This window comes from Watersipora subatra, chromosome 3, assembly GCF_963576615.1.
Source record: "Watersipora subatra chromosome 3, tzWatSuba1.1, whole genome shotgun sequence".
Lineage (NCBI taxonomy): Eukaryota > Metazoa > Bryozoa > Gymnolaemata > Cheilostomatida > Watersiporidae > Watersipora > Watersipora subatra.
The window spans coordinates 13500524-13516646 of NC_088710.1; the positions used below are offsets into that span (position 1 = coordinate 13500524).

At 35.5% G+C, this 16123-nt stretch overlaps 1 protein-coding gene across 1 annotated transcript; it reads left to right on the top strand.

Moving 5' to 3' along the window:
- Window positions 1–33: 33 nt before the first annotated feature.
- LOC137390196 (zinc finger Ran-binding domain-containing protein 2-like) lies at window positions 34–14217 on the top strand. Its single transcript, XM_068076487.1, has 8 exons — window positions 34–127; window positions 3028–3080; window positions 3312–3426; window positions 5301–5463; window positions 6286–6447; window positions 8571–8680; window positions 9092–9168; window positions 13963–14217. Exons 1-7 carry the CDS (start codon window positions 63–65, stop codon window positions 9165–9167), a joined length of 744 nt encoding a protein of 247 aa, XP_067932588.1. The 5' UTR covers window positions 34–62; the 3' UTR covers window position 9168; window positions 13963–14217.
- The last annotated feature ends 1906 nt before the right edge of the window (window positions 14218–16123 follow it).

Genomic DNA, 16123 nt, shown 5'->3' on the forward strand with positions numbered 1-16123 from the left:
ATAATGTGACGAACTGTCGTCATCGAGTTTAGAAATCAAAAGACAGCGACTTTTAACATTGGATGAAAAAAATGGCGTCTAGAGGTTATACCAAGAATGAGGGCGATTGGACCTGTCCAGATCCAAAGTATGCGTTTATATATGGCTATTTTGCTACTGGAAACTCAATTATGTTAAATAATAAAACTGGTATTTTTCAATATTCTCATACCATAATATATTTATCGAAATTCATCACATATTCCTATAATTGGCGCCAAGCGATATTTTGTTAATATGAAGGGTCTAAACATAATTTTGTTATAGGTCTCAATGGAATATATGAATGGAAAACACGTTTAATGTTTTGTAATTTGCTGGAAAATCTCCGACGAGTTACTAAATTGCATAGTTTAGTTGTATGGTGTTATGGGGGATTTGGAAGGAATTATGTTATCTGCATAATTAACCCACACACATACCTGCAAACTCTCACGCATTAGGCGTGAGACTCACGCAGATGCCCCATGCCTCACGCATCTCACGCCTGTGTCACGCAATCGCCCCTTTTACCCAAGCAAACCTGTTTTTGCCCCAATCTTCCAATAGTAATCATATACTTACTACTAATAAACAACTATGTATAAACATATTTGTGGCATTCCCATCTATCAATAACCTCCACGATGTGTAGTTTCCATATGGAGTTATATTATCTTTCGCTGTGGTGTTTTTATACGCTATGAAAATTTACCACTCTTATCAAATCTTCGCGTTTTCATTGCCCCCAAAATAGACTCACTTCTTTCCCCACTCCAGGGTTGGCAGGTCTATCCACACATCAGTGTTGAATTTGATTTTTCATTTATTTTTTTTTAATTATGTTTAGTTTGTGTGCTTTTGCTTAGGTTGTGCCACTAATTGGATTATTACTAGTTTACGCACTAGTGAAAGCGCTAAACTAATGTGAGCAATACCGATATTTACCAGTAAAAGATATTTCTTTATTCTATAAGTCCAGCAATTAAAATACACAACTAGCTAATTTCTAAAATATTGATACTACTAACTAAAGATTAAAAATAGCCAATAAGTTACACCATTACTGAAGTAAAATCAGGGCAACCTTCAAACCAGGCCAAGCAGGAACTGATGCTTGGTTATGGTAACTGAGGCACCTTTAATAATTAATCACATTTTGACACTACCAGTGTGAGGGCCATTAATATAAGCTCGTTATCTCACAGCCGATAGCAGACTGGATATATCAACACAACTCTAGCAAGAGCCGACAATACAGACTCTATATATCACAGCCGATAGCAGACTGTATATATACCAGCGCTAACCCAGCAAGAGCCGATAATACAGATTCTATATATCACAGCTGATAGCAGACTGCATATATCAGTGCAACTTTAATAAGAGCCGATAATACAGACTCTATATATATCATAGCCGATAGCAGACTGTATATATCACTGCAACTCTAGCAAGAGCCGATAATACAAACTACATGACACAGCTGTTAGCAGACTGTCTATATGCCAGCGCAACCCTTTGATCCAAGCTGTCTAAGTTATAAAATAGGATGTGTTCTACTTGAATTTATTATGGTATCATCGCATGTTTCACCCTACTAACCAAATTCCAACTGCTTCTCAAATGCAGAAACAATTGTTTATATAAGCGAGCAGAAGTAAACTCAACATATGATTGGTGGTTATGAGTAGTTAAAATTTGTACGTCAAAACGGCAGTTATTTAAAAAAAAAAAGCTATTTACAAGTTAATGTACGATGTAAAAATTTTGCTACATTTTTGTAATACATTAATCAATATAGAAAAAGAGTTAATAATAAAACAAAGTGTCAACGAATATTCTTTCTTGAATTTCAGAGGATTTTCTGCTAGTAAGTCCAGGGTAGTGGGTGCCTTATAGTTCTTTTAGCGAGCACGTTAGCCTGTATTTATTCCAGCAAGCGTCTTAATCCTCGTTAGCCGTTGAAACACGTCATAATTTGTGATCTTTAGTTGGATAAATGAGCCCTGATTGACTCATTAGTATAGTTTTAGCCCTTGTTACCATCCTCTCTTCGGCCCTTCTCAGTGCCACCAACATTTAATAAGGAGTTGTCCTTTTGCTTTAATAGTGGAAAGTCTTTCATAAATTTTACGCAAGTTTACTACATCACACGAATGGGTGTCCATGTTCTTTCACTCAGTCCCTTACAGCTGCGAGTCTCAACAGTCAACGGGACTCGTGATAGTTCATAGATAGAGATGCTCAGCAGTTGAAACAGAAAAAGCTGTAGCAGCTGGAAGAGAAAGGGTCTCTGCAGACGAAAGCGAAAGAGGCTAAATTATTGGAGGTGTTCTCTTTTATCGATGTCTTGGTTAACCTGTGAGAAGGTGTTTAGACACTCAGATTCTGTTCTTTATGTTGTAGAGAGTTGGTTTTTTGCGCAGACTTGTCTCGAGTACATCATGAAAATGTACTAGTTGAAATTATGACTATATTCTGCTATTTTGGTTGTGTCTGTGTCAGAGCTGAGTGCATTTAATTACCTCTAGGCCTAATGTCTTTTGGCAATTTTCTGGCAGATCAATTGACTACTTTTTTCTCAAGGATTACTTCAACTGAAGGTTTCTAATCTGGTTGTGGGTGAGTGTATGCTGATTGCTTTTCGTAATGGTTCTTTGATGTATCAGGTGTTTTCTTGTTCCAGTATCGCTTACATCTTCTGTGGTTTAGGCGTTGTTCCCTTTTGGTACCTTGTAACAATGACAAAAAAACGCTTTGTATTCACCACGAACACATTTCTTGCATTTCGCCTCCATACCCATGACAATAAAATGCCGTTGGAACATGTTGACTACAAATTAAGTGAAATAAATTCAATATGATTACAAATATATTAGTAGATGTTAGCCATACTTATTTGTTATATAACTAGTTTCATTTTCGCATCTTTTTTATCGTAATCAACATTAATCTTTTGCACGCTTGTATCATTTATTGTATAGAGTCTATGCTGTGCATTTCTAGATGTGGGAATGCCAACTTTGCACGCCGTGACAAATGCAACAGATGTGGATGCGGTGAGTGTTCACTCTTATCCATAGTATTTATGACAGTAGCCCTATGTTAAAATAATTTTTAATTTCATGCAAGGCTCATTCATGTGACAGCATGGACCTATTGTTAACAAAAAATATACTACATGTATTTTGTTATAAAACATTGATATCATCCAATTATATGTTTCCAGCCATTCTTTAAATGCCACCAATATACATATATGTACATTACAGTGGTGTTTATTTTAACAGAGAAACCTCAGCAGTTTCAATCAGGGAAAGTTAAAATGGGAGGCTTTGAGCTTGGCAAGCAACTAGCAGAGAAGAGCAAAGGATTGTTTAGCGCCGATGACTGGCAGTGTAAAACGTAAGTACCATAAAACCTCTACTTAAATGCCATGGCGCTCCATTTCTCAACCCTTCTCTTATAGCAGTGGTCAAGTAGAGATGGCGTTCAAATAGAGGCTGGCGTTGTTTTTCAAATAGCTCATCAGAATTTAGGAAAGATCAATTTAGGTAAACTTTTTACGGACGAAGCGAATATTGCCTATATTTTGCCCTCTCCTTCGGGTGGAGTGACATTAACTCTTTTGGATGCAATAAATTTGCTAAATTACCTCCAGCTTTTCATAGATCTCTAAATAAATATGTATTGGGAATACGAGAAACATCTCTACCAGTCAATATCTATTGCTTGCAATTAACCTGCGATGTTATTATAACCTGTGCCCTGCTGTGCAATTTGTTGGAGCTTTCAATTTTTTATTGCATTCTAAATTTCAAGGCCTCTTTTATTTTGTAACTATATTTAACAATGTTGCATAAAAGCTCATTGCACTCATGGATATGCTTGCTACAGTTTGCAGCCAGAACTGGTTTTTTATTTTTTATATGCGATAGAAAAAAGGTTTTGAGCGTCGATCCATTGTAAGGCGAGTTAAGGTAACCGTAAGGATGCTATCAAATAATATGATATAAATCTGCAGATTTATAAGTTATATAATATTAACTTATTAAATGTTACAAATATTCAAGAACAAGTGACATAGACGAACCATACTTATAATATATGCAGAAACAAAAATTAGCATTTTTAAAACAAAGATATTTGCATCGTTTCCTCTGCCGATTGCGCTCTAGTTGTTGCTTTCGATGAAATGAACATTTTTTCTGGCTGTCCAATACCTTCCACAATGGCTTCTGACCTCAGCTCTTCTTCTGCACTGCTGGACTAATCGATATTAGCATCCAACAACTTTAGCAGAACAAAACTTTTATGCATTGAATTTTGCACAAATGCAACGTGTAAAAGTTTGGCTCGCTAAGCTCAACTTTTAACCTATAAATAGTCGTTCATATACCATCGTAAATGTATACTGTTTTTCACATGCGTCAAGGTATCAAGACCATGTTAATTAAATAAAGAACTACTATTAGCCTGATACAGTGGCTAATTATTTTATGATGTTGCTTCCAAAGTTTTAATGAAAAAAACTGAAAAGCTTTGGAATTGGAAAACTGCTTTGATACGAACAGAAACAACGAAATAATTTATTGCTATTGCTGTAAGCGAGTCATTATTAGTACGATTTTGTCGACACATTTCTACCGATCACCTTCTATTATGGTTTCGTAAATATCAAAGAATGTCAAAGTGGCGGATAAATGGAGATGGCGTTCAATTAAAGGGTGGAGCTCTATTTTTTAACCCTTTTCCTTTAGTGGCAGTCAAATAGAGGTGGCGTTCAAATAAAGGTGGCATTCAGTTAGAGGTTTTACGGTATGTGTCACATGTTTCATCCATGATTGTAAAACTAAAAAGTTAAGGTATTAAGTGTTGTTAATATTAGTCAAACAATGTAGAACAAACTATCTAGTTAAGAACAGATTAAATATTGCACTGATTTTGCAAAACATTAACATCGTATGTTGAAAACTACTTTATATGCCATGGCAAAGAGGTGCTCAAATTTTACATTGCACGGTGAACAATTCATATGTAGAGGTGATTGTACATAGGTCGAGGTTTGCCAGTGTCCATGCTAGGGCAAGTTTAGTAAATATTAAGATATGTTGATTAAGTTTGCTATACAAGCTGAGATGAAGACTTATTCAATGAATGATAGAGAGAGTTTATAGTCTATTCACATTTAAAGGGATGCTTTTTGAACAGGTTCTGTGTCTGTAGTGTGGTGGTTTTATTACTAGTTTTATAACAGTTTTTTGCTGCTGGTGTTATAGATGCGGAAACGTTAACTGGGCCAGACGGGGCACTTGTAATTTGTGCAATACTCCTAAGATAGGTCAGGTGGAGGAGAGGACAGGCTTCGGCGGAGGCTTCATGGAACGAGAGGAGATACCAGACAAAATTGAGCGAAATTCAGATGATGAAGAGTTTGACGAGGTGAGAAAAGGATTCTAATTTTTTTACTGTTCCGAGTTCGTTGCTTTTTTGATCTAGCAATATATTTAGTAGAAGTGAGGAAATGGGCTGTGAAGGGTTATGGAAACATAAAATAACTTTGGCAAAAATTTCACTGATGTTAAGTCAGTCGAGAAAAAAGGTGAAAAAGTCGAGAAAAAAATTGTATAAAATCAATTGTCATGTTTCTAGCCACTGCCTTTCTCACCTATTTGGCCTTAATGGGTTTTATGTTATGAATGTTAGGACATGCAAATCAATTTTTTTAGCTGCTGGATGAGTGCATTATTATATACTGTACTTTCGGACTATTAGCCGCTACTTTTTTCTGATGATTTGAGCCATGCGGCTTATATAAGGGTACGGCTAACTAGAATCTCCGGTTAGTGCGACTCTAGTGGTGAAAGAAAAAACGAAACGATGCCTAACGGTACTGTTCTGTTAGGCACTAGGTTAAAAAGCATCGGTTAATACGAAACAGTGCCGTTAGTCACTGTTCCATTTTAAACAGCAAAGTTGCTGTCGTGTTAAAAAGCACCGTCCTGAGTTCTGCGGCCTATACAAAGGTGTGGTCTATGTATTGTTTTATTATTGGTTTTTGGAAAATAAGCAGATGCGGCTTATATAGGGGTGCGGTTTATGGTCCGAAAAGTATGGTAAGTTGCCTCCGATTAAACAGATATTGAGGTTATTGCTCTTTTTGTAGCCATCTTCATGTCCTCCCTCATACGCTGGCTTTCTATTCTGTGTGCAGGCGCTCAGCTGCACCATTGCCACAATATAATTTTTGGTTTGTCGTTTTAGTTTGGACGGAAAAAGAAAAAGTTCAGAGGTATGTCAACGGATGCCAAGCCACCTGTGAACACATCGAATAAAGAGGATGCTGATGAATCTGAAGAAGAAGAGGAAGAAGAGGAAGATAGTGACAGTGATGATGACTTGGGCAAATACGCATTTGACAGCGATGTAGGTTAATTCATGACTCTTTAGTTTTTATTACAAGTTAAGGCTAGCAATATTTGAAGGAATAGGGATTGCCATTTCTTCGTGTCCTGATTTTTGGAAACAGCTAAACGTTGGGCAATTAATGGTTTTTCACATACTGAAATGAGAGTTTAAAAATTCTTCGGTATCACGCGTTTTGGGAAGTTTGTTCAAATTTCAAATAACAAACTGATTGAGTAAACTATTATTCGGAAGCACCCATTGCTCTTTACTAATCACAGTAAAACTGCTTTTTTAGCTTCGATATTGGAAAAAGTTTCATTTGAGTCTTATTCACACAAACAGGCAATTAGTAGATTGTTATGAAAAGACTGTCAGGATTAGCTTTTATTGAAGGACAATTTTTATAAAGAGGCACTTGTTGAAGGTGTGTCTTTGGCTAATTATATTGTCATGAGGCGCATGCTGATATTGTATTCGCAAATTGTATAAAGATTTTCATAGGTAATTTAGCTGTGTCACAACTGCCATTTGACACCATTAGTCGGAGAGAATCTATGATAGGTATTTCAGTTTTCTTGTGCAGATGGCTACTATCGTAAATTCTGGCGCACTATTGAAGTCCAAAGTTGGATTTAAAAATCTTTTTTTGACATATACCTGTCGTATAAGTCCGACCCCCTTCTGGCTCAAATCGTTTGATTGCTAATAGTTCAGTCGGCATTATAGGCAGGCGATGTGTAGCTGAAGGAATGGCATCCAAAAATGCTACGTTTTTTTGCGGTTGACAATACATACAACAAATTACAAAAGAATGAGAGACGACGGTTTTAGTGAAGACTAAAAGGCACCAAAAACAATGCTTCACCATTATATTGGCCCGTGTCGTCAATAGAATGAAATTGCCACCTTTGATAATATCAACGTTTTTAACAGAAAACATGCCGCTAGACAGATTGTTTTCAGAAATTGGGATTCTTCTACAGGAAAAAGGATTGATTGACTATAGCGGATGTGTCAAATAGATTACCGAAGTGTCGACTTGCTGGCAGATACTGTGAAAAACATTTAATTTGAAAAAAACACGTTAACCCAAGAGAGAATCCTAGCGAGGACAATTTGAATGGTGAAGAATGGACCTTGTGTTTGTCCATCTCCTGTTGAGTAGGATTGCTAGTATTTTTCAGTGATTTTATAAATAAATTCCTATATGTCAATGCAATTTTGATTGGCGATGATTTTTTGAATTTCAATTTTACTATAATTCATGTCAGGAAAAATGTCACCGTCGTATAAGTCGAGAATGGATTTTTAAGCTTGAAATTCGGTGTCAGATTTTCGACTTATACGCCAGAGCTTACGGTACACTTTTAAAATCACTGTTCAATCGCGACACTGAGCTTGACATTGTGAGTGATTCATCAATTTCAAACTGCCAATGACAAGCTTCCCACTTTCTACATAAACTTCTGAAAAGGTCAAATTGTATGTCGCGGATTAAAAAACATGATTGTATTTCTGACAAAAGACAACTAAAGAATTCTGACTAACTGCTTTGGGTTTCCAGTTTTCTACATAGTTGATATTATTTTTTCGTAGTGATATACAGTTTGAGATGTAGGAAGTTTAAAAGATAATTCATGCATTCCCTATTGCTGAGCATTAGCCTACATTCACGCACTTTCAGTATGGTTACCTTGTGTATAGAGCGCATTTCAAGAATCATGTATAACCTCACTAAAACTCGGATTTAGAACTATTGATAAAGCCTTTTCTTGGTGCCGTTATTTAGAGCACTGGAAACGTCTGTCAGCTGTAGAACCGGTTACTTTGCATTCTTTGATGAGTAATAGGTCATAATACAGTGTGTTAAGTATCTAAACAAAAGCTAAGAGGCTACAACCAGTTAGCAGAAAAGAAAAAGTTTGATTGGACCAATAGAAGTGAAATATTCCTGATGGGATTTGTCGACATTTTAAAATGTTGTTGGGCCCTGGAGATTTTCAACGAATGATTATCTGAAACTTTTTTGGTCTCAAACTGTTAACAGCGTAGCGAAATTTAACAATATTGCCAATGCAACTTTAGGTTTTATAAGCAAGTGATACATCTGGTTGATCTTCACTAGCATATCATCTCTGCAGGATGCAGCGGAAGTGAAAAATGACAACTCCATGGCTCGAAGATCGGACTCTAGCAGGTCTTCATATGATGATAGGAGTGATCGATCGGACCGAAAGAGTTCAAGGGACAGGTAACGGTGCTGGCAAGAGAAATAGGTCAAATGTCAGTATCAGTCACATGACTCTTCTGAGTTTGTTCTGACTTTGAAGATTTAGGCTCTCTGCAGTGGTTTACACTTTCATCCTATTTTATTCATATTTAAACTGTCTGTTGCTAACTTTCTTCCATTTTCGTCTTGAAACCTCAGATTCTGAAAGGCTTCGTACACATTGCATTAATTACTTGCATTAGTAAAAAGTAATATGATGTAAAAACACTGTTCATTCTCCTGTGGACAATATTCAGCTTGACCTTCATTCAGCATGACCTAATGTCATCATGTCCTTTGGTCATAAGCTCCTCCCCTACGTCACTTCATAGTTTAAAGAAGGGGGAAGGGAAAGGTGTTAGATTAAGATAAACCTAAAGGTTTTTGTTTCAGGTCAATATCTCGCAGCAACTCAGATGACAGTCGACGTTACAGATCTAGATCACGGAGTCCCCTGGGGCGAGAGTAGCGTACGTAATTCTTGGTTTGGGTCACACCATGTTGTGACTATGGCTGAGTTTTAGGCCATTCAAGATGAATTGGTTTGACTTGAAGTTATTTAACCGTTCCTTTGGTTAATTTAAGATGCTCTGGCTGGAGGTTCCTTGATGTATGCTGAGTTAGATTTGAAAGTGACCAGATATGCCCTTAAACAAATTGATCAATTCATAGCTCAACATTGCTTGGTTTGATATAAGATAACAAAAGGGTGTTCAGCGGTTGTGATTTCAATTGTACAAGCCTGGCTTACGACTAGGCCGACAACATTGGATAAACATATATACCGTACTTTTCGGACTATTAGCCGCTACTTTTTTCTGATGATTTGAGCCATGCGGCTTATATAAGGGTGCGGCTATTCTGTGGCTTTTTGTTTGATCGCTAGGGCGCATTAACCAGAATCTCTGGACAGTGCGCCTCTAGCGATGAAAGAAAATATGAGACAATGCCTAACGGTACTGTTCCGTTAGGCACTAGGTTAAAAAGCGTCGGTTAATACGAAACAGTGCCGTTAGGCACTGTTCCGTTTTAACAGCAAAGTTGCTGTCGTGTTAAAAAGCACCGTCCTGAGTTCTGTGGCCTATACAAAGGTGCGGCCTATGTATTGTTTTATTATCTTTTTTTAAAAATGGGTGCGGTTTATAGTCCGAAAGGTCCGGTAGTTAAACCTTAATAGCATTGGATAAACCTATACAGTCAAACCTAAATAGCATTACATAAACCTTTACAGTCAAACCTTTATAGCATTAGACAAACCTATACAGTCAAACCTTAGCACAATTCGACCAATTATTTTTGACATGCAAAGTAATTTTCAACATGATGTCGCCCGAAGCTTCTCAAATCATGTAAGAAAAAAGATGAAGAATCTGTTAAAAGAGAGTATCAAATGCAAAAACAATGAAATATATATAAACTAAATCAATAAAAAAACATCTAGTGTCGGTTGGAGCAAGTTACACCGTCTATTATATTATTACCGTCTCTCATATTATTACTGAATATAAGCAAGGCTTGAGGCTACAGTTCTGCGCATGTTTCTAACGTAAACATGAACAACGACTTCTTTCTACTAGTTATTTTATTAATTTTGATTTTGAGTTTAATTTAAGTGTTAGTGATCAGTTGTTTTACTTTATTCCATGTAGTGCATTTGTTTTAATGATATATGTAATTACTTGAATTGTTTATCATTGTTTTTTGAGTTCTGGGACAAACCACAACGAAGTCTCTCTTACATGAATATTTGCTCAAAAGTTTCTTAGTTTTGACATTCGAAGGATATAGGAAAGGATTAACTTCATTACTGAGATTTGACTGTATAGCAGTTAAATGTGCGGTACTTGGTTTGTCTGAATAGCACTCATTCTATCTACTAAATGACTCTATCTGTCTAAGTAGCCTGATTAGGGATTGTTAACAGACTCCAAATTTATTAACTACAGTAGCTGATAAGTTTATGACATAGACATCTATTTGACTGTGTAGTCTGTAGTGCTGGGTCAATATATGTGTACAGGGACAGTAAAAAGGATTAATAATGATCACGTGTATGGTATTAAAATCTTGTTAACTGTGCAACAAATGCGCAACATGACAGATTAGTAATACAATTGACACATATGTACAGTTTATGTGGTTCTACTGAGGTTTCACATGAAATTGTTGTTTTTTAACTATGTGGCCCTTTTAATAAGAAAAGTAGATTTGTGTTAGTAATCCAAGTTCTTATAAATTTCTCACATGTTTACAACTCATACTAAGTATTTATAACGAGTTTTAAGGATACAATATTGATGGAAGCAGTAAATGTTTGCAGACTTTTTATAAATTGGACTTGAACACTTACGCATCAACTCTCGCACATCAGAAATTTTTATAGACAATTATATATACCATTTTTATATATAGTTAGTAGAACTACTGTAAAACCCCTAATTGAACACCGCCTTTATTTGAACGCCAGCTCCATTTGACTGCCATTTACATTTACGATGGTATATGAATTACTAGTTTTAGGCTAAAAGTTGGGCTTAGTGATGCTGCTAAAACTTTATCATTTGTGTGAAATGCAGCGCGTAAAAGTTTTGCTCTGCTCCAAAAAATTTTTTGACGTTAATATCGACTAGTTCAGCAGCACAGAAGAACAGTTGAGGTCAGTAAACATTGTGGAAGGTATAGAAACAATGTTTACAATAGCCAGAAGATGTTTGTTCCGTCGAAAGCAACAGTCAGAATGCAACTGGCTGAGTAAATGATGCAAATATTTTTGTTTCAAAAATTTTTATTTTTGGTTCTGCATGTATTGTAAGTATGTTTCGCATCGGTCACTTGTTCATGAATATATGTACTTGTAGCACTCGATAGATTATTATTATATAACTTATAAATTTGCAGGTTTTTAGCATGTTATCTGATAGCATCCTTGCAGTTACCTTAACATGGCTTGCAATGGATCAACACTCATAACTTTTCTTCCATCGCATGTAAAAAGCCACTTTTGGCTGCAAACTGTAGCAAACATATCAATGAGCGCAGTGAGCTTTTATGCAATCTTATTAAATATAGTTATAAAATGAAAATATACCTTCAAATTTAGAATGAAACAACAAAATTGAAAACACCTACAAATTGCAAAGCAGGGCACAGGACCACAGGCTATAATATCATTGCAGGTTAATTGTAAGCAATAAATATCAACTGGTAGAGATATTTCTTCGGCTTCTCAATGCATATTTATTTATAGATATCCTTGACAAGTTTGCAAAAAGGTTAATGTCGCGTCGCCCTAGAGAAAGTGCACAATATAGGTGACAATCGCTTCACCCGTAAAAGAGTTGAATTTATCTTCATTAAAATTTGAAAAATACAACGCCAGCCTCCATTTGAAAGTCACCTTCATAAGACCACCAAAAATACAACGCCAGCCTCCATTTGAAAGTCACATTCATATGACCGCCACTATGGAAGATTAAAAAATAGAGCACCATGGCGTTCAAATAGTGGTTTTACAATACTTTGCTAACTAGAGAGATTTGTCCTGTATCCCCAAAAAAGTACGGCTGCATGAAGCAAATTTGTATTGACCTTTTGCTAAGTGTTCTTTAACCATATACCGTAAAAAATTTATTCGTCAGAATTTTTGGAAAATAAATTTAGCCCTATGGCGGGCCAAGCGAATTTTACTTATATTTTGCTCTCTTTTTTCGGTGGAGCGATATTAAACTTTTTGGATGCAATAAATCTGCTAACTTGCCTCCAACTTGTCAAAGATCTGATAATTGCGCGTTGAGAAACATAATATAATTGAAAAATATCACTACCACTTGATATCTATTGCTTGCAATTTATCTGCAATGATGTTATAGCATGTGCCCTTCTTTGTAATTTGTTGGCATTTTCAATTTTTATTCCATTCTTAATTTGCAGACATATCTTTATTTTATATCTATTTTTATGTCGCATAAAAGCTCATTGCACTCGCTGATGTTTGCTACAATTTGCAGCCAAAACTAGTTTTTTTTGTGCAATAGAAGGGGAGTTATGAGCATCGATCCATTGTAAGCCGTGATAAGATAGCTGCAAGGATGCTATTAAGTATCATGCTATAAATCTGCATATTAATAAGTTATGCAATAATAATCTATTAAATGATGCAAATATATATATATTTATGAACAAGTGATATAAACGACCCATACTTATATTACATGCAGAAACAAAAATTAACGTTTTTAAAACAAAAATATCTCCATCGTTTGCTCGGATAGGTACGTTCTGATTGTTGCTTTCGATGGAACGAACATCTTCTAGTTGTCCAATACCTTCCACAATATCTTGTGGCCTCAACTCTACTTCTTCACTGCTGAGCTAGTCGATATTAATGTCCAAACAATTTTATGGCGGAGCAAAACTTTCACGCTCTGCAATTAGCACCAATGCAAGGCGTAAAATTTGCTCATTAAATGTAACCTTTGGTTCAAAGTTTGCAAACTAATTCCGATATGCATGTCCTTCGAAGTATTAGAACCGCGTTAAACAAGGAACTATTATTAGCCTGAGACAGTAATTATTTCTATCGCGTTGCTTTGAAAGTTCATCTACCATCGTAAATTTACGCCGTTTTTTTATATATGTAGGCTACTTCAAAGTAGAAAGACCGCGTTAAACAGAGAACTGCTACTAGCTTGAGACCGTTATTGATTATTTCTAGGGTGTTGTTTTTAAAGTTTAACGAAAAAAACGAAAAGCTTTGGAATTGGACAACGAGAGAATTAATTGTTATTGATATAAACAATTTATTATTGACTTGATTTTGTGGACACTTTTCTCCTGATCACTTGATATTTTGGGCTCGTAAAGATCAAATAATGTCAAATTGGCGGTCAAATGGAGGTGGCGGTCTATTTTTCAACTCTTCTCTCGGGGTGGTGGTCAATTGGAGGTGACGTTCAAATAGAGGTGGCGTTCAATTAGAGGTTTTACGGTATATATATATACATGTGTGCGTGCGTGTGTGTGAATCTACAGATATGTTTTTGTGTACTTGTGTATGTGCATATGCATATATAAAGGTATGCATATATGTGCATATACATATATGTAATTGTGTATATATTTACATGTAGGCAAATATCATTATGTATATATATAGATGTATATACATATATATATTCATTTGTATATGTATCCAAAATGGACAATAATTGGTAGCAAATACTGTTTTAGTCGTAGTAGCATTGTGTTCATGTTTTCTGTTTCAGTCTTTAAAGTAAGCCATAGCCGTGCCTGCATTCCATATCTTCAGTGGCAGATGGGGTGGGTGGTAGGTATTTCTCTGTACATAATGATCTTCAGACCTTCAGACTAGAATTTCATGATATGCTTTCAACATGTTTTAGCTTTGATATTCATGTACAAACCTATTTAAACATCTTTATACGCCAATTGCGTATATTGAATTGTCTTTCATTGTATGAAATGATATTTGTGAGTGATCAATAAAATCATGAAACTGATGCTGGCTTGAGCAGATCAATTTGATCAATTGGTGAAGCAGATATAGAATATTTGCTACTTATCAAGCCAACACTGACAACTTATTTCCTATACAGAAATATATCAAACATTTCAGCTTGCAAGCTAACAAGGTTTGTCTTCTATCGAGAGCTAGTCATTGATGAATTTTGCAAGTGATATTAGTCAATCGACTCCATAAACTCTGTATGTACTGTTGTTTAGGTCTTAGCCGTTTGTAAAGCAGGCAGAATTATTTTTAGCCATTTTACAAAGTTAGCATTCAAATATTAATTGTTGGTAGTGGCTGAATCCAAAAATTGTCAGCAGACCTCCTGTCAACAGAGCTAACCTACCACTGTTGTGTAGCAGGGCTAATGCAGGCAGCGGCATTGATATATAATAGCCTTTTTAAATGGCTTGTTCATGAATCATTGCGCATGTTTAGACTACTGCAACAAAGTTTTTACTACATTACTAGCATGTTTTTATTTAGTATTAATTCATACATATTGTAGTGATAATAATTATGTGACCAGTTAAAATAAACACTTGTTGATTGATAGTTCCAATATTAATTAGATAAATAACGGCAGCATGCACATCAATGAAGAGCTAAAGATGTTTTAGACACGAATAGTATTATGTATCAACTGAGATATACCTTGTTAGCCTAATTTGCTGTAACATGATGGCATAATTAAATTTAAAAAATCCTATAAATCGTAATTTTGTATTTGTTAACAAAATCTGTCAAAATGAACATGGTTTTGAACATATGTATTATATATATGATTATATGAAAGTAAATTAATGACCTTTGGAATATTGGTAGCTTAGTAACCTTAATATTTTTTTAGCCAGCCCATACTGTCAATAACAGGATAGGAAAATATGGGTTACTGCCCTGAGCAAGCAAAATGCCCTATCTGACAATTCAGGAAATCCAAAGGTCCTAAGAGATAGATCTCCCTTAGACCAGATTTTTCACAACAGAATTTTTTCTGGTAAAGATTGTGTGATATCTAGCAATAATAAATCAGAAAAAATAATTGAAATACTGCCAATACTATGACCGGGCTTAATATAAATGCGTTTGTGCTTGTACTGATTAAATTACAACAATCAAGATAGGGAGTTTTGCTTGCTCATCGTGATAAATAAATGATATTTCTGCAGAATACTTTTGGTGGCGAACAGTGTTTACAAAACTTGCTGATTGAATATGTATACAATATATTTGTCTTAGATAAAAAATAGTTTATGCCGTAACTGACAAAGGATGAAAAAGTACCTCGTCCCATAATTATGATTCCCGCTGTATATACATGTTGGGCATACAGTGTTAGCAACACTTGCTTGTAACCTTCGAGTTTCTGTACAAGTTGATGACTTCGGCGAGTGAAGTATTCATTACAAAACAGCTCAAGTTTGGTGTTTTAATTTCCTAGAGTTTCAGTTTCACTACTGTTTGCTAAAAAAGTATTGCAGGCCAACTTGTTAGTGAAGCAATTATATAGTCCTACCTGTTATATTACTTTGTATGGAAAACAGACGAAAATGTTAAGCGGAGCTTGCATGAGTGTGTTTGCTAAATTTTATCTAATTTCTACACCTTTCAAAATCTTTCTAGTTATTCATAGCTTACTCAGGTAAATTCTTTTGCATGCTTGTATGATTGGTTCAAGCTTAAATAGGAATGTCTCATGGTTCAGAAAGTTCATGGCAGCACTGCAAGTTCATGCTATCCCATATACTCATCTACATACATGTAACTACTCCAGACAAACTAAAATCACTGAGCACATTAGAGGTTAACATCTTGCTTGTCCTATATCTAGAACATTGTACGCGTATAAAATATTATATTTCAAGTACTGTTATGCGTCCATGTTATTTAGCATTGGC